The following is a 24,523-nucleotide window of genomic DNA, read 5'->3' on the forward strand; positions in this document are numbered from 1 at the left end:
GGTTGAAAACACTAGGAAGTACAGACAAGGTTGTTTGGTAGTGTAACTAGAACAACAATTTTCAGTATTTAAATAACATTATACGTATTTTCAAATACTTTTTCACCCACACGTATTTCCAAAAAATACAAACAACATTACCAAACATCGCACTTAAGCTACAAGACTCTTGGAAATTGTCTCCAATTTGAATTCATATTAAAGATGTGTTGCATTTAAAAAAAATCCCATGCTCTTAAAAAATTTGTAAATCACACAAAATTGAATAAATGTAATGTGTCTCACATTTTGAATAAAAACTAGAAATAATGAATTTGAAAGATTTAATGGGAATATCTTATAATGTCAGAGAATGTTTAAACACCTTAAGATATTCCAATAACCATGTCATCGTAAATCAATAATGTGCACAACAAATTAATGACATGACCATAGTCATGCATGTTACATACTAAGCTCACTCAAAATATTACAATAGGAGCACAATTGAAATAATCGGCTTCAATATCAAAGCCAAATTACAATCTCAATATTAGAAAAAAATTGGGGAAAATTTTTCAAATGGAAGAATAGATTGGTATATCACTCTATCCTTTCCTCTTCATACAAATACAAAGCAATCTTTAAACTTCCGCTCTTTGTAATTTTTTTTCCTATTTTCCTTCTTGTAGACCATTATTTCCTTCAATCTGTACCTTGAAATGCCTACTGTAATAGTTGAAAATAATGAGTGCTAATTAGTATCTAGAAATATTCTCTACTATGCCCATGACCATGATACAATTGCCATAACAAAAAATGGCACATGGGTGTCCTTCCACGAAGAAATTTAAGACTTGATAACACCAAGTTTTGCTTCTTGGATTGACACTGAGTGTTTGGTATCACCAATATGAAGACTATGTAAACCCATTGGAATTCTTCGAATTCCAGACTTATCCACAACACTAAGGTACTTGCACACATGTATATTAATCAGGACTCGCCGTTGAGCCCTAGCTGGGACATGTACTTTCTCAAAGGCTACCAATTGTTTGTGTGGAACCCAATGCCCAGCAGGTGGTGTAGAAAATACAAGCAAAGTGTGAGAGCCATCCCTAGAGCCTTTGTTTCTCACATCTACTTGCACTCCTATTGAGAGCCTGTTACATTTTGCATGGGTCACCCTGATTGCTTTACCAGATGTGGTTGTGTTACCACGAGCATGGCGACCATCAAGGGGAATAGAAATCACAGTTGGAGCACTAGCTATGGTGTGAACATATTTTGTGTAGCTAATTCCGTACCCAAATGGGTACACTACTGGACCTTTGTAAAATCTGTAGGTTCTTCCTGGGTAGCCTGTGGATTGGCTTGACCTCATTGCCATGGTTGTCATAGGCAAATTTTTTAGATAATCTTGTGGGTACCATGTCATAGGCAACTTGCCCCCTGCAAAGCACGGAAAGGTTAGTTCTTGTTTTTGGGGGAAAGGCCAACCTGAGCAGCCCATAGAATCAAAAAATAAAGGGGAAATTACATAAACCTTGTAGTTTAGGGTGTTATTTTTGAAATTATTAGATTTAAGTCTGTCTCAGTTGTTAATATTTTTTTATTTTTATAATTTGATAATTTAGAAAGAGAGGATTTGAACTTGGATGTCCCTGTCAGAAACATCAGGAGTAGTTCTTAAAGAAAAAATAGTGTCAAGTGCTAATTAGTTGAATTACAAAAACTTTTGGCTTAAGTTGTTACTTTTAAAACTACTAAGTTTAATTTGTTACCCCTAAAGTTTAGGATTTCAATGTGATTTTCCACAAAAAAGGGAATTGCATTTTGTCAAGGAAAAGCAAACCTGGGTTATATGCTCCAAACAAGACATCAGCAATGGCAGCTCCTCCGGCTTGGCCCGGGTAACCGGTCCATAAGATGGCAGGAATGCGTGGATCATTCTTAGCAAAAGCCACATCAATAGGCCCACCAGACATCAACACCAGTATGGTTGGACCCTTTGAGGCTGCAGCTACCTTAGATACAAGCTCTTGTTGGCGGCCTGGTAAAACAAGCCCAGCTCTATCCTTGAATTCTGCCTCAATAGTTTGGTCAAGCCCAACCACTAAAATTGTTGCGTCTGCTTGACTAGCAACGTTAAGTGCTGCACCAAAGAGCTTGTCATCGGCACAAGTTACGTCGGCGCAACCCTGTTGGTGAATTGTCTTTATGTACCTCCCAATTCCTTGTAGGGGACTAGTGTATCCACATGCAACACCTAGTAAAACAATAACAACAATCAAGTCTTAGTCAAATTTTGAAGTTGGATATGGAATCTCAATGGGATTAGTTAGGTTAGTTAGGATTGACCACGTGTCTTATTTTTTGGGATACTATGAGGGCTTTGAGCCCATTTTGGATGAAATATCTATGAACCTAAATTTGGGACTTAGTGAACACACAAAATATTGACCCATGCCCAAATTAGTGTCCCAAGAAAATGAGAGGTAGACTTTGGTTTTTGGATAGCACTTACAAAAGGCTTAAAAGGAAGGCAGAGTGAGTAAAGAAAAAGGAAACATAAGTTTACCAGCATAGTTGCCAATCATAGTATTTGTGACATTGGAGTTAGGCCCAATAACAGCGACAGTACGGTAACGCCGAGTGGATAAAGGCAGTGAAGGCCCACGATTCTTGAGAAGAACGATGCCTTGTCTGGCTGATTCAAGGGCGAGCTCTTGGTGAGCCGGGGTGCACACATCTTTTGGGCCAAGGTTCCCAAATGGATGCTTGGACGGTTCTCCATCAAACATCCCAAGTCTCACTTGGACATTGAGTGTGTTGGCTAAAGCAGTGTTGACATCTTTCTCATTCAACAAGCCTTTTTTAACTGCATCCTCAGTGTGCACAGCCAGGAAAGGCCCGCAGTCCAAATCTAAACCTGAAAACATGACCAAAATATTCCTTCAAGTCAAATTTTATTTTGTTCCTCAAAAAAAAAAAAAAAAGGTCAAATTTTATTTAACTTATCTATTTAGGTGCAGTTTTTTTTATTTCATTTATTTCACTTAGTATCATGTATTTTGTTTTCTTGACCTAAGTTCTAAAAAGATAATGGTTGCAGTCGGTTGATAAATAACATAAAATTCAATCACTCTGTTATTATCGAAGGATCTATTACAAGAATACACGTTGAAGTCTTGTTTTTGTGGCCTACTTCAGCTAGTATATTGTAAATTGTTACATTTATGTACAACTTTTTTTTTAATATTATATTTTATACCTGATAGAAATTCTACTATAACCTAATCTAAGTGTATATGAGTGTGCAATTTTCTTTTGAAGACTTGAACTCTAACCATTGCCCTTACATTCTACAAGCATTTATACTTGTGGAGTGACTATTGCACCAAATATGTGCGGTGATTATGTACAACTTTAAAAAAAAAACTCATTTTTTAAGTTCATCTGCCTTTTCCCTTGGCAATGTTATTGATTGCTTTTTATGGGTTTTTCACCTTACAATAAATGAGAGAGTAACTCAGATCCAATTCTTTTCATTTGAAGAATTAGGCAATATTAATTGATATGCTCTAGAAAGTTGTCAAGCTTATGGTCTTTAAAAAAGTTAATTGAACACAAATGATTATCTTAATAAAGTGAGGAAAGGTTTCTCAAAAAAATAAATAAATAAATAAATAAAGCCAGGAAAGAAATCGAATTGATTAACAATAAAGTTTCTATTTATCGAGACGATTTATGCCTATGGATTGGATCCTCTGTACATCTTCTTCTTATGGGTCCTTATGTAACGAATGGTCTCAATAAAGTCCCACAATTTAGATGTTTTTATAGTTGATATCATATCTTTGGTAAAATACCTGTATACCATTTTTTCCACTTTATGTTTTATTGATCACAACTTGTCAATTATTTGTTTAATTTTTCTTATAAAATAGTCAAAGTTTAAAATGAAAAAAAAATAAATACATGATATGTTGTGATTAATAAAACATAAAATAAAATACAAAATGTGATATATAGGATTTGTATTTGTAAAATAAGAGAAGCTTAAGACAAACTATTAATTTATTTAGCGCCTGGTGTGATGGATAAACATCTAGGGAAAAAAAGTTGACTATTATAAGTGTTTAAAACCTGCTTTAATGGCATCAGCAGCTGCTTCTTCTGGTGTCGATGTATAATGTTGCTGATCATAATAAACCCCCACTGAATCACAATCTGAAACAATGTACCTACGGGTCCACAAGAAAAATATATATTTTTTCAAACAGTTAATACACATAAGACATGTCTTATTAAAGAGTAGACCATGATTGGATGATGCAATGGTTGAAGTCATCTGATGCGGTGGTAAAGAAAATTCTAGGATTACATAAAATGATACAACTTGTATCATAACTGTCCATGTAACAAATTGTAAGAAAAAGAAATTATGGGTTTATATGAAAGTGATAGACAACTAGTCATAATCTATAATATTACAATTACTTGCGGTGATAATAATGAGAGCAAACTTACCCATCAAGACCCCAAACACCGCGTACTGTTTTCTTTAGGAGATTAGGGTCAGCACAGGTAGGCACACCATTGACCTGATTGTAGGAACACATAACACTCGCTACCTTGCCTTCCTTCACACACATTTTGAATGGCACATCGAATGTGTCCACAATGTCCTGCTTGCTAACCTGCATGCAATTGTGACCCATGTGGGATGTCACTTCCATTATCATTTTTTTGGTACTGAGTTTGGATAGGATGTCAGAAAGTTATGAAACATATAATGGAGCAACGACCAGACAATATAGATAATAGAGAACAAATAGAAAGACGAGCTGTAAGAACTACAAAGGAGAAGGTGTGCTTGGATAGAAATAGAACAAGGCGACACTAGTGGGATATTCAATTATAAGTGTTGAGATTATGCAGCTTTGCAGCTCATGCTACCCATTCTTTGTCTAAATATTACTTTAATGGAGGACCACATTATAGAAAATTCCATGTGCTTATAAAATAGTGGGTCATTGAGAAATCTCACTAATTTCATATATTTATAAATGAACTTATCAAATCTTAAAATGATGAGTCAGAAAAATAATGCATCAAGAAATCAAAAGGTTCAAATTCATTTGACATTTATAATTCACTAGTGTACATTTATCAATGTTAGTAACATGATACAGAATGAAAATTTTTATGATCTTTTTCATTTATTAATATTATTGTTATTAAGTGTGTGTTTGGAATTGCTTAAAAAATCAACTTTATTATTATTTAGTTTATTTTTGGTACTATTTATGGGTTCTATTCCACTTTTTGATATTATTTATGGACCTACTGTATTATTTTAACTCATTTTTAGTTTTATTTACGATACTTTTAGTAAATTTTTTTTAATTTTAACTAAATAAACTGTTCCCAAATAGACACTAAGTGATATGATTGATATTAATAAAAATAACGTCAATAATAATTCGATCCAAAAATAATGTCATTTCAATCATACTCTTCATATGGTTAAAAATTATCATTTTTATATTTTATCTTTTAAAATTTTAAGTATGGGGAAGGAATTCAAACATTTAAAAACACACACACAAAAAAAAAAAATCTATATTTGAATTAAAGACCATTGATTTTACTCATACTTAAATTACTTGCAGCATATGATTTCTTCTATCATTTGCAAACAATAAAGAAAAAGAAAATTATAGAGATGATCAAAGAAAGAATTAAGATGGTCCCAGATTGTGATGCCATAAATTTCAAAGAGTGGACCACCAACACTGACCCTTGCAATTGTAGCTGCAACAACCGCTGCTCTTGCAGCTATTGACAGAGATGATCATATATAATTGGTCAATCAAATCCAGCGGTCTGAAACTAATAATCACACCCATGCGTAATATCTTAAAACACACGGCATCATAAATTAGATTACCTTAGCGTTAAAGTGATAGCGATCAACTCCGTTCCAATTATCGAGGTCATAGGCCGTGAAGTGTTTGCAACAAGCCGCAACTTTCAACCGGTTACCGTCATTTCCCTGTAGGCCTCTAACATAGCTGGCTGCATATTTACCGACTAGCACGGGGTCTTCACCGGGAGTCTCCTGTCCACGGCCCCACCTTGGGTCTCTGAATATGTTCACATTTGGGCTCCAATACGTGAGCCCAGCCACACCACCATTGTACATCGCTCTTGCCTCGTCTGACACTACCTGGGACACCGACTATTATTTTAGAATTTTTGTAGCTTTGCTTTTAAAATGGCCAATTTGCCCACCTTTTTGTTTCCAATGGCAATGGGCAAATTGAAACACAAACAAACTTGGAAAATTAATAAATAAACAAATATACATAAACACTTTGACATTTTAACAATAAATTTTAGAACTTCTTTTTTTTAAAAAAAGAAAAGAATATACATATATTTTTATAATTATGAAAAAAATTTTAAAAATTTATTGTGTATTTGAACTTATCAATAATACTGTTCATGATTTTTATAAAGTTTATTATTATTTATGATTTATCGTTGATACTCGTTGTTACCTTAATAATTATGAAAAAATGAAAAAGATTACGATATTCAACAATTCAAACAATGATGACTATCTTTGAAACCTGCCAGCTGCTTGATTGGAAAGGAAAGGATAAAGTGAATGTACTTAGCTTTATTGAGTACCACTAATTTTTATCTTAATGCAATAAATTAAAGTAAAGTTTTTTTTTTTTTTTTTTTGGGAGAAGAATTAAAGTAAAGCTTAAGTATGAGTAGAAAGACATAAATAATTGGGAAACCAAAAAAAAAAGGACATAAATAATTGTCTTATGGGTCCGTTTGGATTGAGCTTATTTTTGCTGAAACTGAAAACACTGTAGCAAAATAATTTTTAAATGTGTGAATAGTGCCGTGAGACCCATTTTTAATGAAAAAGTTGATAAAAAGTGGAATTTGTGGGACCCATGAACAGTATATAAGTCACTGTTCATGGCTGAAAAGTCAACAATATGCGGCTGAAAAAAAAAAAAAAAAAAAAAAAAAAAAAAAAAAAAAAACAAACAAAAAGGAAAACGCGGACGCAGTGAGACGTGCTATCCAAACGGGCACTATATGTGCGGTTTAGTTTGGGCATGTGCGTCTGGCGTCTGGCGTTTTTTTTTTTTTTTTTTTTTTTTTTGTATTTCAAGCAGCTTATGTTGACTTTCAGAGACAAAATTTACTATTTATAAACCGTATATACACTGTTTATGTATTTAAAAATATTAAAAATAGATCCTACAGTATTATTTACATATTTAAAAATTATTTTACTACAGTGTTTTCAGTTTTCAGTTTCAAGTTCAATCCAAACGGACCTATAGTAACACTGTTCTACAGTATTTTTATGTACTATAAGATAAGAAAGAAGTCATAGAATAAATAGAAATAGGATTATATGTTCAATCTAAACAAGTTAAAATGAACATTCTTTTTTTTAAGTGAACGCTACTCTTATTTCTTCCCTTCCAATGTGGCTTGGAGTTTACACTTAACACATGAAAAGGATTAATTATGATCAAGAATAATAAGAACATCCCATTGTGTAACCCATTGTTAAAGTGGCCAATTTTCTGTAGTACTAATAATAAACTATTTCACGCAGCCACGCGGTGAGCACAGAGCGAAATAATAAACTATTTCATCAAGCTTAAATAAACAAAACTAACATACACCAACAAAAAGAGCTTATTAGAGTTCGTTTGGTTAGAAATTTTTAGTAACTTTATTTGAGTGTTGTAAAAATATGTCTAGATTAAAAAGTGTTGTAAAAATAAATATTTAAATAATGAAAATTGTTGTTTAAACACCTAACAAATACCTCTTAATCGGCAAAAAGCTGAACAAAATAAGATTCACCTTTATGTAAAAAAAAAAAAATAAAATAATAATAGTCAGAAAATTAGCCATTGGTCATTTTTCTTTTTCTTTTTAAAAGGAAGTATTCTTACCCGTCCGATTGATTCCCACAAGGATGCATTGAAAGAAGCAGCGGTGGTTATTACTTGAGGGAAGCTAGTGGCCCCAGGAAAGTCCCCACCAAACTTAGTTCCTGGACCCACATTTGAAACACCATGTAGGGCCTCAGACCACCACTCATAGCCTTTGATTCCCAGCCGTGGCACAGCTGCAGCATTGTTCCCTAGCAGCTTTACCTTCTCTTGCAGTGTCAACCTTCCAATAAGGTCTTTCACTCTGTCTTCTACTTTTAAGGACGCAAGGCAAAATGGCAAGCCCTTTGTCTTTGCATCTTTTGGGTCACAAGCAAATGGCTCACGAGCCTCAATGGTGTAAAAAGAAGCACCCGATAATAATAGGAAGAGAAGGAAGGTAACACAGAGTGGTGAGGGCATGGCAGTGGAAGCCATTTAATTATGGATAAAAGAATATTGTTTGTGTGAGGGTACAAGCAAATGGTGGTGAAAGAGTGTGGTATATATAGGTGATATAAGAGTATTTTTTACGTGTTAAAGAAAAAGCATAGTGGATGGTGAGATGTACATATAAAGTTTGGTGTTTAACAACATTTATTAATAAGTGCATTTTACCTGCCATTTTTAAGTTGTAAAGTGTAACATTGTGATAAACTCTTTGAGTGGCTGAAAGGTGGCAAATGTTAATTGGTTCAATTTTTACGACAATGGACATTGGTGGTATACCGTACGTGTCGGTCCAACTTCCAATTGTATGAGACAGTGTTAGGATAATCAGGTGGAGGTAGATCATCTGATTGACTTCCATGCCTAAAGTCGTGAAATACTGAAAACTCCCATAAATTCGTATCTGTTTAATTTCTTTTCCATGTCTGGCAAGCATTTACATTTTTGGGGAACAAGAGAAAAATCAGGCGGTCGGAAGGGAAGAGCATTGAAATTTTTTGGTATATATATATTGATGGTTTTATCTTGCCTTGTAGCAACATTTGTCTAGGCCATAAGCTATTATTTGTACATTTTTACTAAAAAAAAAAAAAAAATTAAAAGAATTATACTTAAAAAAATAAATCAAAAAATTAAAAGAAAAAAAAAAAAAATCTTAAAACTACAAGAGACCCTCATGTCTGAAGAGCATAAGATTTTTTGATAATTCGAAATTGAAATAATTTTTTTTATATGAATAAAACAGAATTTCAATTTATGATATTTATTTTAACTGTCTTGCATGCATGTTCTTCCAAAAAAAAAAAAAAAATGTTGCATCTCTCTTACGAAATCAACCCCAAGATTATAAAGGAAATATATAGAGTCCATTGAAAGAAATCACGAGTTATCAAGGGGCTTTTGTTAATTATAAATTGCTCGATCCTTAGGAAGGAACAAAATTACACAAATACGTGCAAGTGGCAAGTACTAGGTACTAGGTAGCTTCGCTTGGAAGAGAGGGCATTGGTCAGAATTCAGAAACATACTCTAAAGTCTAACCCATAATGGATTGTGTGGTGAAACCAACGACATACATGATTGCATTACCGAAAGGGTAGAAAGACATTACTTGTAAGAACCAACCAAGCAACAGCCTTTGAAGTTTGATCACATTGAGAAATAACTACGGAACTATCATTTTGGCTTGTGGACTATTGAATATCTTTTTCTTTTTCTTTTTTCCTTGGTAAAGAGGAATTTAATTAAACAAAATTAAAGGTTACAAAGTTTCCGGTATGAAATACCCAAAACATCCAAAAATAGGGGTCTATTTGGTAAACATATGTTTTTAGTTTTTAAATAACATTATACGTATTTCTATATATTTTTTCACCTACATATATTTTCAAAAAAACTGAAAACTGTTGTTTAAACGCATGTACCAAACGGATCCTAAATGATACAAAATAGAGGAAGGAGGGGTGTGAATATAAATCAGAACTATCACTATTAGGGATTATTCATTTGCCAAAATATTTGTGCATTTATTCCCATTGCAGAAAATGCGGTTGTTGTGAGTTTCCTCAAGGACTAGAAGAGGGACCTGCGTTCAAAGATAAAATTATTACAGAAGTGAGATGAATCAAATAAGCTGTCATGTGATGTAAAAATTGTGACCACAACTTTTACATAAAGCTCAATAAAGAGTTTTTTTATATTTAGATTTTTTGCTACGATGAGACCATCATGAAGGCCCCAAAGTCTAGCAATCTTAATTAGAATGAGTAATCCCTATACTTCTAGAGAAACCTCCAATCCAAGCACTCATGAAATTTTTAATGAGCCCGTTTGCACTTGCTCTTTTGCGGCAACATATCAGTAGGCATTATAATATCAAATTATCGGAATGAGCAATCTCAAATAAGGAAATCATAGAACTGATTCAAATAGCTGTTGCTCCTAAATTAAAGTAAAAGTTACTGTATCTTATTCATAAAATGCTAATGAATATAATTGATAGACTTCAACCACGTCATAAATGAAATATTTAAATGTATTTTTGTAGTTGGTGACATCAATTTGTAAATGCCATGTAGTAAAATTATAATATCCATAGCATTACTCTTCTTCTTCTTCTTCTTCTTCTTCTTCTTCTTATTGTTATTATTCCCATAAAAAAAATATTATTGTCATTATTATTATTGTTATTATTAGGACTGAATTCTATGTTCAACATGGTATAATCATGAAATATGTTATTATTGGTTCAATGACTCCGAAATAAAATTTATACATACATCATATATATTATATTAAAGTCAAAGCAAAATCAAAATTCAAATTGAATACGAATTAGTTTCCAAGTGCTAACTATTTTTGCCCTAAGTATCCAATTTACTTTTCTAAATTTTGATGCCAAGTGACTCGTTAATAATATTCAATACGAAAAAAATGAAATGATCACTCCGTAAATAAGACTGTCCATCATCACTATTATTGAATGTTCTCATCCATAAAAACAAATTACAAACTTTCTGCTATTTCTCAACACACTCATTAAAAATGAGTATTTCCAAAATTTCTAACAATTTCTATAATTGCATTTTTAAATGTTATGATTTATATTGCTAAAAAAAATGGTCTACTAACATTTACCTCAACGTTTTTTATTGTTTTGTTTTTTTGGTTTTCCAAGAGGATTAGAAACAAAAATGTGTGTATATTAGGGGCTGATAATTTAAATTTATAAAAAAAATACAAATACAAATACATTACAAATATCGAAAGAATATTGATTTCACAAATACAAATACATTACAAATATCGAAAGAATATTGATTTCCACACTTCTTTTTTTGGTCAAGATTTCCACACTTCTGCATAGGTACTTGGAGTGTAACAAATATTGTATTCTGTACGTGCGGTCACGTTGGGTAATGCCTAATGCGGAAGGAAAAAAATAAAAAGACGCTGATATACAGTATCCACTTGTGTATGTGGTTCGTTTGTGTATGCTTGGTTTCTTTATACATTACACAACTCAACACGTTTTTTTTGGGAAGGTGCCCCATATTGTGCAGCAGAAAGTTTGTCTGCTTTATGCTAATGTACTTTCCTTTTCCATCTTTCTTATCCTCTTCCACTTCTCAATATTACCATTAACATTAAAATATACACTCAATTAAAAAAAAAAAAAAAACTGCTACATATTGTTATTTGCACAATTCCTTTGAATTCTGTTTCGAAAAACATTTTGGTTTAATTATGTATTTTGATATTGGTATATACTATATATTGATGTATATTTTTTTATTGCTCTACACACATATATAAAGTTTATAGTATGTCTTATATTAATTAAATTTATAAAAGATTTAAAACATTAAAACGAATATAGTTTGAAATATTTTGAATTTTTTTGGAATGGCTAATAAAGTTTGAAATTTTAATCTAGAATTATTAAGTAGGTAATATGAATCTAGGCATTGATGTGAAAACGAGGTGGAATCGAGTGAGCCTGCTTCACTTATACATTGTAAGTCACACAAGTGCGTGATGCTCACACAACGTGAGTGGCTTGCTCCATAGAGCATGCTCATAAGGTGTTTACTACTTAGAAAAGAGCGTAGGCAACAAAGGCTACTCAAAGACAAGGCATTCTGCATTCTACATTCTGATTAAGCAAGATAATTGCTATAGTTTGTTACTTGCTCAAGCATTCTACAAAAGCGTTATGTGTATTTCAAGGATATGAAAATTAATTAATTTCATAATCTTGATTAATAGTGCTACTTACATTAAGAGTATGAAATTAATTAACTTCAATTAACTTTGGTACAACGAACATTCTTCACTTCGCTTAACCCATCTTTCACAAATTTTCCCTAATTTGAAGAGGTTACAAAGCGAGGATTAGTTTTGCCCGCGCCGTTCCATCTTGCTCGTCGTCCCAATAAATACACAAGAGCAAAATATAGAGAGAGTTTAGTAAGTAGAGAAGCCCAAAAACAAAGCGCTGACTGATGGGCAGTGATACTAGTGCCCATTTGCGTGTATATATGTGTTATCCATACGATTATCAAAAATATGTGTTATCCATACATCTTTGCCAGTAAAGAACCGACCTATGAAGCACTACTATAGGTGTCTTACACGGTACGTCGCAGTCCCTTTCATTTCTTTTTTTTTTTTTTTTTGGTCAACAGAGGAATATCATTAAACTTAGGAATTAATAAGTCTATTACAATGTAAGCAAGCTTTATTAGCCGCTACAATACTTTCCACCACAGACGGCGGGTACAAAAAAATAACAAAAGAGTCTAAGCTACTAGTACCAAGTTTGGCCAACGCATCAGCACATTGGTTGGCCTCCCTATAGATGTGAACTATCTGCTTGTTGGGAATCTCTCTCACTAGGTTCCTGCAATCAGTAAGCAATGGCTCCATTAACAAATTAACAGTATTGTTATTCATAAGTAAAACAACACTTAAAGCATCCAACTCAATGATGAGGTTATTTATCCCCATCTCCTTAGCTATTAGAAGGCCATCCCTTAAGGCCCACAGCTCTGCCATACAACTGTTGGTGCACCCAAGAGACCTTGCATAGCCTTTCAACCATTGCCCATCATGGTCGCTGATAATGCCGCCGCCACCTGCACGCCCAGTGGAACCAAGAGCAGACCCATCTGAGTTAAGCTTACTCCCTTTCATTTCATCCTAAAACAAACCTACCCAACATAAAATACTTCCTCAAATGCAACTGTTTGCCCCTAATAATAGCTTCCATTTGCAACTTTATCCAAATGCAGGTTGTGCTTGTTTGAAAGATTTGATTAGTATACTGACAGTTTTTAGACCCCTTAAACAATTGATTAAACTTAGATAATTAGCTAAGTTGTTACTTAGTCCAATTAAACAAGTCTAGGTTATACAATAACAAAGATCAAATCATGCAAAGCAGCGGAAAGTAAATAACACAAGATATGATCACCCAGGAAACCAAACCGGTAAAAACTTGGGAAGGATTTGACCTAACTATCCTCAAGGTAAACTTGAATCCACTATCTTGAAAGAATCGAAGTTCATACAATAAGACTTACAAGCCCCCACGCTCGACTTCTTATTGCTACCAACCAGTAGAACTTATTGACACGACCACGTGCAAGCTCCGAATCCACGAACTCCTTCTTTCTTGGATTCCCACTAGCTACAAGCACACCCGCTTGTGTATTCTTTAAACTTTAATGGCAGCAACTGAATTGATCATCAAGGTGTAGATAAATCTTCTCCTTGAAAAACCCTAAGTTTGTGTAAATGAAAGCTCCTCTAGATCTCACAAGAGATTTACACAAACCGCAATTATGAGCAACACTAAAACGTGGCTAGGGTTTGCCTTTTATACTTAGGACAAATAAGAAACCCTAAAAACGTTTTAAAACAAATAGGGCTGAGTTGGACGAATATGCAGAAAAGCATTCTGCCCGAGCTTCGATCGGTCGAGCCTAAGCTTCGATCGATCGAGCCAGGCCGAAAGGCACAATGCTTCCTGCTTTAACTCGATTCCAACTTTACATTGACACACAATTTTGAGCTAGCTTTAAACACTTCTAAACACATTGTTTTGATCATGGTTTGCCAACAATACACATTAGAGTTCTAATTACATAAAATTCTAAACTTTAGAACCTAACAAACTCCCCCTTTGGCAATCCGTGACAAAACACAACTTAGAAGCTCAAAGTTTACAAAATGAAAAGCCCTTTACAAATTAATGCTCATAAACCAAATTCAATCCTAACTACTATCCATCAGTTGCAAGTATAGATAGTAGCTCAATTGAATCAACCTGTATATTTCCTAAAACACTAAACAAAATACATAACCGCATGTGTGGAAACAATACAAGTAAATAAAATAACTTCTTGATTTCAAACAACACACAAATAAAGACATATATCAATGAATAACTCATAAATATAAATCAATAAGCAGTTTGAAATAAGAAACAAATAAAGTACCAACAAAACATAAAACTCCCCCTAACATGAATATCCCATAAAAAACAAGGTAAGAGCTAAAAATGCATAAGTACAAAGTGAAGCACCTAGATACAATCTAAACTCCACAAGCTCCAACCAAAAACAAATAAACTCCCCATGAAAACAAAAACTCTACAAAGTACTCCCCCTTTTTGTGACGGAATGCCAAAGGGCAAACAAGATATCCATCATTAAAAGAGAGGTGGTCTAAACTGCGCCAACTCCGCACGCAAGGCACGGATCTCATCAAGCACGTCCACCAAAATCTGTCCTTGAGCCACCTGAACGGTCAAGACATGATCCAACGTGCAACGAATGTCTAAATCATCCGAAGTAGTCGGTGGAGGAACATTAGCATCAGCAGCAGCACCTGAAATCTCAGTAGCAGCAGTACCTGTAGAAGAGGGATGAGGGGGAACACCACTAGATGACGCACCTCTAGGACGAGAAGGAGCAACTCTCAGCTGAGCAGCCCTCTGACAAAGAGAGGTGGCACCTATGGGAGCAATCACATGAATAGGCTCACCAGACAGAAAACCATCTAGACCTAAGTAGAGCAAAATCCTATGAAGGAAAATAGGATGAATCAGTGCATGCCCTACGGCAGAACTCCTATGAACCTCGTTCAAAGAACGAAGGAACAAGTGAGGAAAACTGATAGACGCTCCAGAAGCAAAGGCGTACAAAAACACACATCGCTCTAAAGGGATGGTGTGGAAGTGAGAGATAGGCCACAAGGAATGACATGCAATCCGAAAGAAGAGATAGGCAGTCTTGGTAAGCTCAACGGACGTGATCCGAGGATCAGAACCCCATTGGATAGATGACCCAGTGATGTAAGACATGACAACGTCTAATGAGGGTGACTCATCATAAGGATAGTCAGCATCCCGAACAACCGGCACCCCAAGAGTCTCAACTACTACCCGAGGGGTAATGGTGAACTCTACACCTCGTACCCAACTCCTAACTAGAGTGTTGGAATCATAGATGTGGCAAGAGAGGTTTGAGTAGAACTCTCTAATCAGGGCGGTCGGGGGTGGATGATCTATCTCTACAAGAGGCAACCAACCTCTAGATTTAAAATTGGCCCTAATGGCCGGATTAAGCGCATCTAACACAACAGTTCGCTCAGACCAGATCTTACGCTTATAGTTCAAGGTGTCATAGGCTTCTCTACACTTATCATTCTTAAACAGCTCAACTCTAGTGGGAGACTCAGAGGAAGTGGAAGTGGTCCTATGGGCTCTAGTTTTCCTAGGCATGGTGCTAAGATAAGGATCAAAACACAGAGCAAAAGAACAAAAACACAAAACCAAAACCAAGGGCAGACTGCAAGTTAGCACAAAAACAAAATATAGAATAAAAATCTATATGATGCATGAACAAGTTTAAATGTCATGATGCATGTTCTAATGCAGTGAATTAAGTCCAAAAGGTTCAAATTACAAAATTGGCTTGAACATTAAGGTTTTTAACACAAAAACCCCAAAATTTGAAAAACCACTTGATTAATTTGAAAAATATTGACGAATTGATCATTACACAGGATATAATAACAAAAATAATGACCAAATACATCAATTGGATAAGCCAATTTCATCAATTTAAGCCAATTTGACAAAATTCCCAATTCGGATCAAATTCAAAACCCTAGAATTTTCAATTTTTCAAAAACCACAAAATTGATCAAATTAAACTATACGGAACATCATTATAACATCATAGCACAAAAACCCATTGATCAATTTCACAAGAATAGGTTCGAATCATCAAAAACCCCAATATGTTTGAAAGTGCCGAAAATACCCATGATAATGCATGAAAAATGCATGAAATCAAGAAATAAACTTCAAAAAGAAGGGCAAAAAGGACTTACCGGCTTCTAAGGACAAAAACCTTGCAAAAATCTTGAAGGAAAACGACAAAAAAATGGATGGTGGAGCCTAGAGCCAACGCGGAGAGAGAGAAAAGCAAAGAACTATTTGAAAAGTGCCTTTGAAAAAGTCTAATTTTGCTTTTTAAAAAACCCTATTCACGAGTTTCGATCGGTTGAAAATCAGCCTCGACCGGTCGAAACAGACAGAGACTCCCTCTCTCAAAATTTTAAAAATTTTAAAAATTTCGATCGGTCGAAAACCGATCGAATCAGGCAAAGGCTCACCATATTTTTGAGGAAAAACACAATTTTTGAAAAACAAGATGAATTAACTCAAAACAATAAAAATGCATGAGTATGAGATGATATGATTTTCAAATCAAGGATTTTAAGCCCAATATTCCCAAAAACAAAATTTCTTGCATTCTCCACAAATTTTCAAGTAACAAATTAAGTTTGCACATAATTTAAAGTATTTGCAAAAACTTGGTTGGTCAGACCATAAACACATACAATAACATGTACAATATTTAGCAAAGAGTAACTCGTGTAGTGTGTGTGACTAGCAAAAACTTGAGATACATGTGAGGTGATATGTGAATAGCAATCAATCACAAAGTCTACAAAATTCATCACAAAAAATTTAAAAGAGACTATCACCTAAAGAGTTACATCATATAACTCCCACATCTCCTAGATCATAAACTTGCAATCATGTAAGTTTCTTGTATTTATGCCTCATAATATACATTCCAATTTTAAGTTATGTGAGTTTGGCATGAAGCCTAATAGTACACACCAATTTTGATTTTAAGAATTAAGCACTTTAATCGAGGCTTCACCTTATGTTCTTTTTGTACATGTGCTACACTTTTTCGAGCACAAAATTTTATAATATGCACTAAGGTGTTCATGATTGGCTAGTGAACAGTGGTGAGATGGTTATTTATGCATTTCTCAAAAAGTTCAAGTCCAACATTTAAAAACATCTGACTTCAAGATTAAGACATAGTAGTAAAAAACCATACACATTTTTCCCACACAACATGCACTACAAATCTTCAACTAGTAGAGTGCAATAAATAAGCTCATCAAAGCTAAACAAGGTACAAAAGACATGTTATGTGAAAATAAATTGACCAACCTTGTTCTCAAAAACCAAGAAGAATAGTGCAAAACAAAATGTGCTTCCTTTTTCTTCCTTTATTTATTTATTTATTTATTTATTTTATTTTAATAAAAATAAAAAACACCTAGAATGAAATGCATGAATGTTATGCTATGAAAATCCTAGAAACAAAAAAACAAAAACAAAACCAAAGAACAATGGTCACAAAGGGTAGAGCAATGAAGCACAAGGATCATGTCAGAAAGACTCAGTTAGGTCGAGTCTTTTGCATCCAAAACCTTTTAGATGCACCACGAACATTGGAGTTCTTATTCACTTGAGAATGATTACCAACTCTAGAACCAAGAATAAAGGTTTAAAGCCTTTACCAAATTACCAATAAGTACCATAGGATCAAGTGCTTGAGGCACAGGTACTTTTGGTTTGTTTGCTCTCTTAGCAGCTTGCAGCTTATAGCAATTTGGACGGATGTGTCCAGTCTTTCCACAAAAGTGACAAACCCTTGCAGGCTTATCATGTGTCTTGTCCTTAGATAAGGTAGGCTTCTTAGGCTTAGATTCTTTCAGATCAACCCTAATCTTCCTAGATGATGAACTTTCTAAAGGTTTAGCAACCTCACTCACAGAGGGTTTGACAGTTTCACTCACTATCTCACTCACTGAAGATTCAGAAGAAGAAGATGAAGGAATAAGCTTAGTGGAATGGGGAGTGGACACACAGATGCTATCAACATAACCTAATCCAGTTTTGTCAGAAGATGACTTTTGAACACTCAGCATTTGATCAAGTTTAGAACTAGCAGATCTAGCAACAGATAAATCAAGTTCCAAAGATTTAACTTTATCAAGCAAAAGCATGTTTTCAGTTTTCACATTGTTCAAAAGATCATTAGCATCAAACAATTTAACAAGCAAATTTTTCTTTTCAAGCTCAAGAGATTCAATTTTCTTCAGGCCAAGTTCAACATTCATAGCATCCTTTGCAGCAATTTTGCAAAGTTTGTTATAGGCCTTTTAAAGATCTGCATCTTCAGAGAGTTCCCCATCAGAAGGGTTCTCTTCAACAGATATGCTCTCATCAACTACAACAGTAGCAGTGAAAGCTATGAAGTTTTCATCCTTATCACAATCAAACTCATAATCAGAAATTTCACTATCACTAAGGGTTACAGCCATAACCTTACCCTTAGACTTTAAATAGGTTGGACATTCAGATTTCATGTGTCCATACCCTTGACACCCAAAACACTGAGAGCCCAAGGAATTATTAGAAGCTTGACCTACTCTTTCTCTAGGCTTATCATTGTTGTTAACCTTGGTGGAATCATGCTTCCTAAAATTTCTAGGTTCAACAGTGTTTGTGCCTCTTGCCTTTCTATTGCTATTCTTGAGAAAGTTTCTAAAGTTCTTGGCAAGATAGGCAATCTCTATAGTAGAGAGCTCATCATCAAATCCACCACCTTCGACATCATCAACTGACTTAAGAGCCATTGATTTGGATTTGATAGTTTTGGGTAGATCTAACTCATAGGATTGAAGAGATCCTACAAGCTTATCAATAGGGATGGAGTCCACATCCTTACGTTCAGTAATGGCAGTCACCTTGGGTCTAAAGTCTTCAGTCAAAGATCTAAGAATCTTCCTAACAATTTTAGGTTGATCATAGATTTCACCCAGGTTAAAAGCAGAATTAACAATATCATTCAGTTTAGCATAGAATTCATCAAAAGATTCATCATTAGACATCCTAATACTTTCAAATTTAGAAGTCAATTGCTGTAATTTGTTTATTTTGACAGCCTTTGTGCCTTCATGCACAGTCTGGAGGATATTCCAAGCAGTATGAGCAATCTCAACATTCGAGATTCTCTTAAATTCCTCCATAGAAACAGCGTTAAAAATCGCATTCATAGCATTGCTATTAAATGAAGCTGCTTCTTTCTGAGAAGTTTCCCACTTATTAACAGGAGTAGTGGGCTTCTCCCATCCGTATTCAACGGAGTTCCACACCCTCTCATCAATGGATTTCAGAAATACTTTCATCCTTACTTTCCAGTATGCATAATTATTCCCATCAAAGTGAGGAGGAATAACTAGAGAGTGTCTATGTTCCATGACAACAGGGGTTAAGGATCAGCTCAGTGATCAAAGGATCAACAACAAAATAGCTACCCGCTCTGATACCACTTGACAGTTTTTAGACCTCTTAAACAATTGATTAAATCTAGATAATTAGCCAAGTTGTTACTTAGTCCAATTAAACAAGTCTAGGTTATACAATAACAAATATCAAATTATGCAAAGCAGCGGAAAGTAAATAACACAAGATATGATCACCCAGGAAACCAAACCGGTAAAAACTTGGGGAGGATTTGACCTAACTATCCTCAAGGTAAACTTGAATCCACTATCTTGAAAGAATCGAAGTTCATACAATAAGACTTAGAAGCCCCCACGCTCGACTTCTTATTGTTACCAACCAGTAGAACTTACAGACACGACCATGTGCAAGCTCCGAATCCACGAACTCCTTCTTTCTTGGATTCCCACTAGCTACAAGCACACCCGCTTGTATATTCTTTAAGTTTTAATGGCAGCAATTGAATTGATCATCAAGGTGTAGATAAATCTTCTAGATCTCACAAGAGATTTACACAAACCGCAATTATGAGCAACACTAAAACGTGGCTAGTGTTTGCCTTTTATACTTAGGACAAATAAGAAACCCTAAAAACTTTTTAAAACAAATAGGGCTGAGTTGGACGAATTTGCAGAAAAGCATTCTGTCCGAGTTTTGATCGGTCGAGCCTAAGCTTTGATCGATCGAGCCAGGCCGAAAGGCACAATGCTTCCTGCTTTAACTCGACTCCAACTTTATATTGACACACAATTTTGAGCTAGTTTTAAACACTTCTAAACACATTGTTTTGATCATGGTTTGCCAACAATACACATTAGAGTTCTAAATACATAAAATCCTAAACTTTAGAACCTAACATATACATATGAATCCAACATAAAAGACATTAATATTGTAAAATTGTGATTTACAATTATGTTTTTGTTGATTTTAATCTCATGTCAAATTTGATTGTATTTTGTTCAATCATTTTCCTTTATGTTTGTGGGATTTAATGTAAGGGTTGTGTGGGTCCTTTTTTTGGACAGTACCCAGGCCTAAATAGAAACAAAGATCCTAGGCCCTTCACTTGTTGTTTGGTGGATTGGGCTTGGCTCATTGCAGCTAAATGGGGTTAATTACAAACTAAGTTGTGCGCAAGTCACATAAAACTCCTTAAGGTAAAAATGCGATTCCTCCTAAGTAATAAAATACCATTATAAGTATTTTAATATCATAAAATGACCATTCACTCTTACGAAACAAGTAAAATAATTATTCATAATATTCACAATGAGAAAGAGATTGAAATAGAATATTTAAGGCTTATCTTTTATTGTTTAAACATTTAAAAGAATTCCTTCACTTGGTACCTCGGATATACTAGGCCTGTAATCCCAGAATGCTAATTTTCTGAACTATACGATCTTTCTCCATGCTTATTATGCAATGGAGTTTTGTTCTTTCCATTTACCTCTATAGGTCCTGCATAAGAACACACTATACAATACACATATCTTCAAATAATTGTTAGTTTCTTAGATTACGATATGCATTTTAATATATATACATATATGTAAATGAATTTCATGAGAATGAGTCAGCCATGAGAATCCTGGCCCCAATTCTCACAAACTTAGTGCTTTTGCACAAGACTTGTGGGATTTGGAACTCAAGTCTAAATGGCTTTGCTTGGGCATTGCCTTCCAAGATAGTTAGATGAGGAGGATTTTGTGGGAGAGAGTGAAATCTAATGTGTGCATGTTTTTGGCACATGTTTCTTTGGAGACTAAGTTATATTTCGAATAATCTCAAGGATATGGGACGAATTCCTACTCCTTGAATCTCTCTTGTTTTGTCCCTCTTTTCTTTCCCCTCCTTTGCTAGGTTTTTAAAGCTCTAAGAATATATCTTTTGAACCTCTGAACTCTCCCCCTGAATCACCATTTTTCTCCCCCCCCCCCCTTTTCTGCTATGCCTTAGTGTTCCTTTTATAATGGACATGGTCTGGTACCCTGGGTGAGGACGTCCTTGGTCTGTTGGGTAAAACCATGTCCTCTGGAACTTGAAAAGGTACATTGGGCAGAGGTTTAGCTTATTTAAGCAATTATAACTCAAAAAAGGCATTTAGCTTTAGTTATAAATAAAAGATTCATTCTTGGAAAGTCAAAAGAGTGGGTGGGTTACTCAGTGTACTTGTTGACAACTTTAGTTGAAAATGACAATTGAGAGGAAATTGTGGGGAGGTGTCATGCATATGGGGGAACTGAGTTTTCCATTGGTTCATGTATTCTAAACAAATATATGAATTAAGGGAAACCTTCGGGATCCTCCTTTCACCAGAAATCACTCCCCTACTGACCATACCACTTCTCCCTTATTATCCACTAGGGATCCCACGGGCTTGGACCATGGGTTACAAAGAAAATACTTATTTTGCTGGATTTTTAATGGCATTTTTACTGGAAATCTGAACATACATCTTGGTTTTCCCATGTGTTAGCCAAGTTCTCTTCTCAAGGCTTCAAAAGGACACATCAAAGTCTTAGGGTCTTGATGCTCTTCTTGCTGCATATCCTCTGATTGAGATCCTTGCTGCATGTCATTTGGCCTGACCGAGATCCTTATTGCATGTCCTCTGGCCTGACCGGGATCGTCTTCTTTTTTCTTTATTATTATTATTATTATTATTATTATTATTATTATTATTATTATTATTTCTTTCTTTTTTTTTCTTCTTTTTGGGACTTTGGGCCTTCATGGTCCTTCTTAACTTCATGAATTGGGCATTCTTTTGTTAAGACCCATGGTCTTTCCTTACTTTTCATGGAATGGCATTTCTTGTGAAATTTTGGTCCTCAACAAGGGTTGAGTGTGAGAGTTTTGTGAAGAATTGTGAAGACAATGAAGATTGCAATTGGCTTGCAAGTGGATGACCCACGAAAGGCCACATAAGAAGCACATACTAGAAGCTGAAAGGACTTATGCTAGACTAGCTTTCGCGAGTCACTTTGCAACCATTAGAGAAAAAACCCTAGCAATACACTTGAGAGTTAGAGATCGTAAATCCATAATCATTTACACAAATTCTCTTAACTTTCCTCTACTCCTACCTCTCCAGTTACAAAATTTTTGAGAGGTTCTTAGCCCAAACACTTACCTTACCCAATTTGAGTGTTGAGAGAAGTTTTGGTGTGTGTGGGAAGTATTGGAAGAAGCCATAGATTGGCAGATGCAATTTGGAGCTAATTGCAGGATTCAGATAACTAGTGAAGACATGACTCGGTAAAGTTCATTGGTAACTGGAACTTGGAGGGTTCAAGCACATTAGGTAGATTAGGCTTGGAGGGTATTTTTGATATCCTTGTACTCCAACTTTATTCACTACTGGATTGATTTGGCTTGGAGGGCCGCGAAGAGGTTTTCCACCGAGTACTTTGGTTTCCTCTTCGATAATACTTCTCAGTGTTATCTTGTGTTTGCATATCTCTTCCCTTACTCTTTATGTTTTACATTTATTGTTTATTGTATTTGTATATGCTATAGAGTAGTTCCGGCCTTATTGCATTACACTTACTCTTATTCCGTACTTAGTCAAGTAGGATAAAAGCAATCTAGCCATTTATTTAAAATTTAGGGTCTAAACAGGTAATAGTGTTTCACACTATTTGAGCTTTCAAATATGACAAGCTTTTCTGGATGAATAATATCCATTACGTAAAGAAAGAAACAATTTAACGTATCAAAATGGTATAAACAAGTAGCATTGGTTATAAGACTCAACATTATTCTACTTAATGATAAAACAACAAATTAAAAAATTACAAAGTTTTCTTTCTCCAAACCATATAATGAAAGAAAGATACGATGTTTCAAAATAATATACAAGCACAAATAGCATAAGTTACGACAGAATAGCAAATTAAAGTAAGGATAAAATTTTCCTTCAAACCATTAAATAAGTTACGATAAATTGTGTATTCTCATATACTGTAAAGAAGTATATTATAATTCTAGGTAAGATAAGAACTTCGCTTATCACTCTTCTTTTATGGCTAAATGCTATTAGACTCCCTAAACTTTTATGGCGTTGCACTTTGACCTCATTTTTTTCTTTTCAATTTGGTAGTCAAACTTTAATGGCGTGCTCATTGGTTTGATTGCACTTTGACCTCATTTTTTTCTTTTCAATTTGGTAGTCAAACTTTAATGGCGTGCTCATTGGTTTGAGACATGCATACAACATCTTCATGGATTCAAAGATCTTTAAGAAGTATAGATGGATTTTAATTTTGACGTGTTCCAATAGTAGCCAAGTTCAATTAAGTACGACATATAACAAGTGAAACTATGAACATAATTAGTGTTGAAGCTAACCCCCCCACCCACAACAACGAGGGTTTTTTTTTTTGGCTGAACCACGAGGGTATTTGAGTGACAGGCTTAGTTTGGGGTATGATGTAAACTCAAAGATCTTATGTACAATATAGCACACTATTGGTCCATGAAAATTTCAAAGTATCTCATGGATAAGGAGTGAAACAATTTGGCTAAATGATACATAGACACCTGAAACTAGGGGTGTGCTAAAAACTGAGGAACTGAAAAAACCGCCCGAAATTGATCGAACTGTTGCCAAAATTTCGGTTTAGTTTCGGTTTCATTTTTAAAAACCGAAATTTTTGGTTTCGGTTTCGGTGCTAGATTTTTGCACCCCGAAACCGACCGAACTGACTGATATATATTTATTTATTTATTTATTTATGTAACTTTAAGACATAACTGATCAGTGGCTTAGTGGTATGCTCCTTGTGTTTTGGCTAGCTAATCCCAAGTTCGAGCCTTCGCATGGGACGTGGGTTTTTTGCTATTTAATTTTTTAAAACCCTAGTTATGCATGATATAAATACAGAAATACCCCTATTTTATTCTTCTCTTTTCTTTTCTTCAGTCGCCC

General features: G+C 34.7%; 1 protein-coding gene across 1 annotated transcript; it reads right to left on the reverse strand.

Moving 5' to 3' along the window:
• Nucleotides 1-406: 406 nt before the first annotated feature.
• LOC126708991 (probable beta-D-xylosidase 2) lies at nucleotides 407-8,456 on the reverse strand. The gene is made up of 7 exons (XM_050409055.1): nucleotides 7,989-8,456; nucleotides 5,936-6,214; nucleotides 4,513-4,682; nucleotides 4,129-4,226; nucleotides 2,561-2,911; nucleotides 1,835-2,248; nucleotides 407-1,431 (listed from the first exon to the last, which is right to left on the reverse strand). Exons 1-7 carry the CDS (start codon nucleotides 8,403-8,405, stop codon nucleotides 830-832), a joined length of 2,331 nt encoding a protein of 776 aa, XP_050265012.1. The 5' UTR covers nucleotides 8,406-8,456; the 3' UTR covers nucleotides 407-829.
• Nucleotides 8,457-24,523: the final 16,067 nt, after the last annotated feature.

Source organism: Quercus robur, chromosome 12 (assembly GCF_932294415.1).
Source record: "Quercus robur chromosome 12, dhQueRobu3.1, whole genome shotgun sequence".
Lineage (NCBI taxonomy): Eukaryota > Viridiplantae > Streptophyta > Magnoliopsida > Fagales > Fagaceae > Quercus > Quercus robur.

Excerpts from the sequence above, each read along its gene's own strand:
- LOC126708991 (XM_050409055.1), bottom strand. The coding sequence starts at position 8,405 with ATGGCTTCCACTGCCATGCCCTCACCACTCTGTGTTACCTTCCTTCTC. Across the intron at positions 4,683-5,935 it reads GCTATCACTTTAACGCTAAG|GTTAGCAAGCAGGACATTGT; the intron begins GTAATCTAATTT and ends AATTGCATGCAG. Across the intron at positions 2,912-4,128 it reads TGCTGATGCCATTAAAGCAG|GTTTAGATTTGGACTGCGGG; the intron begins GTTTTAAACACT and ends TCATGTTTTCAG.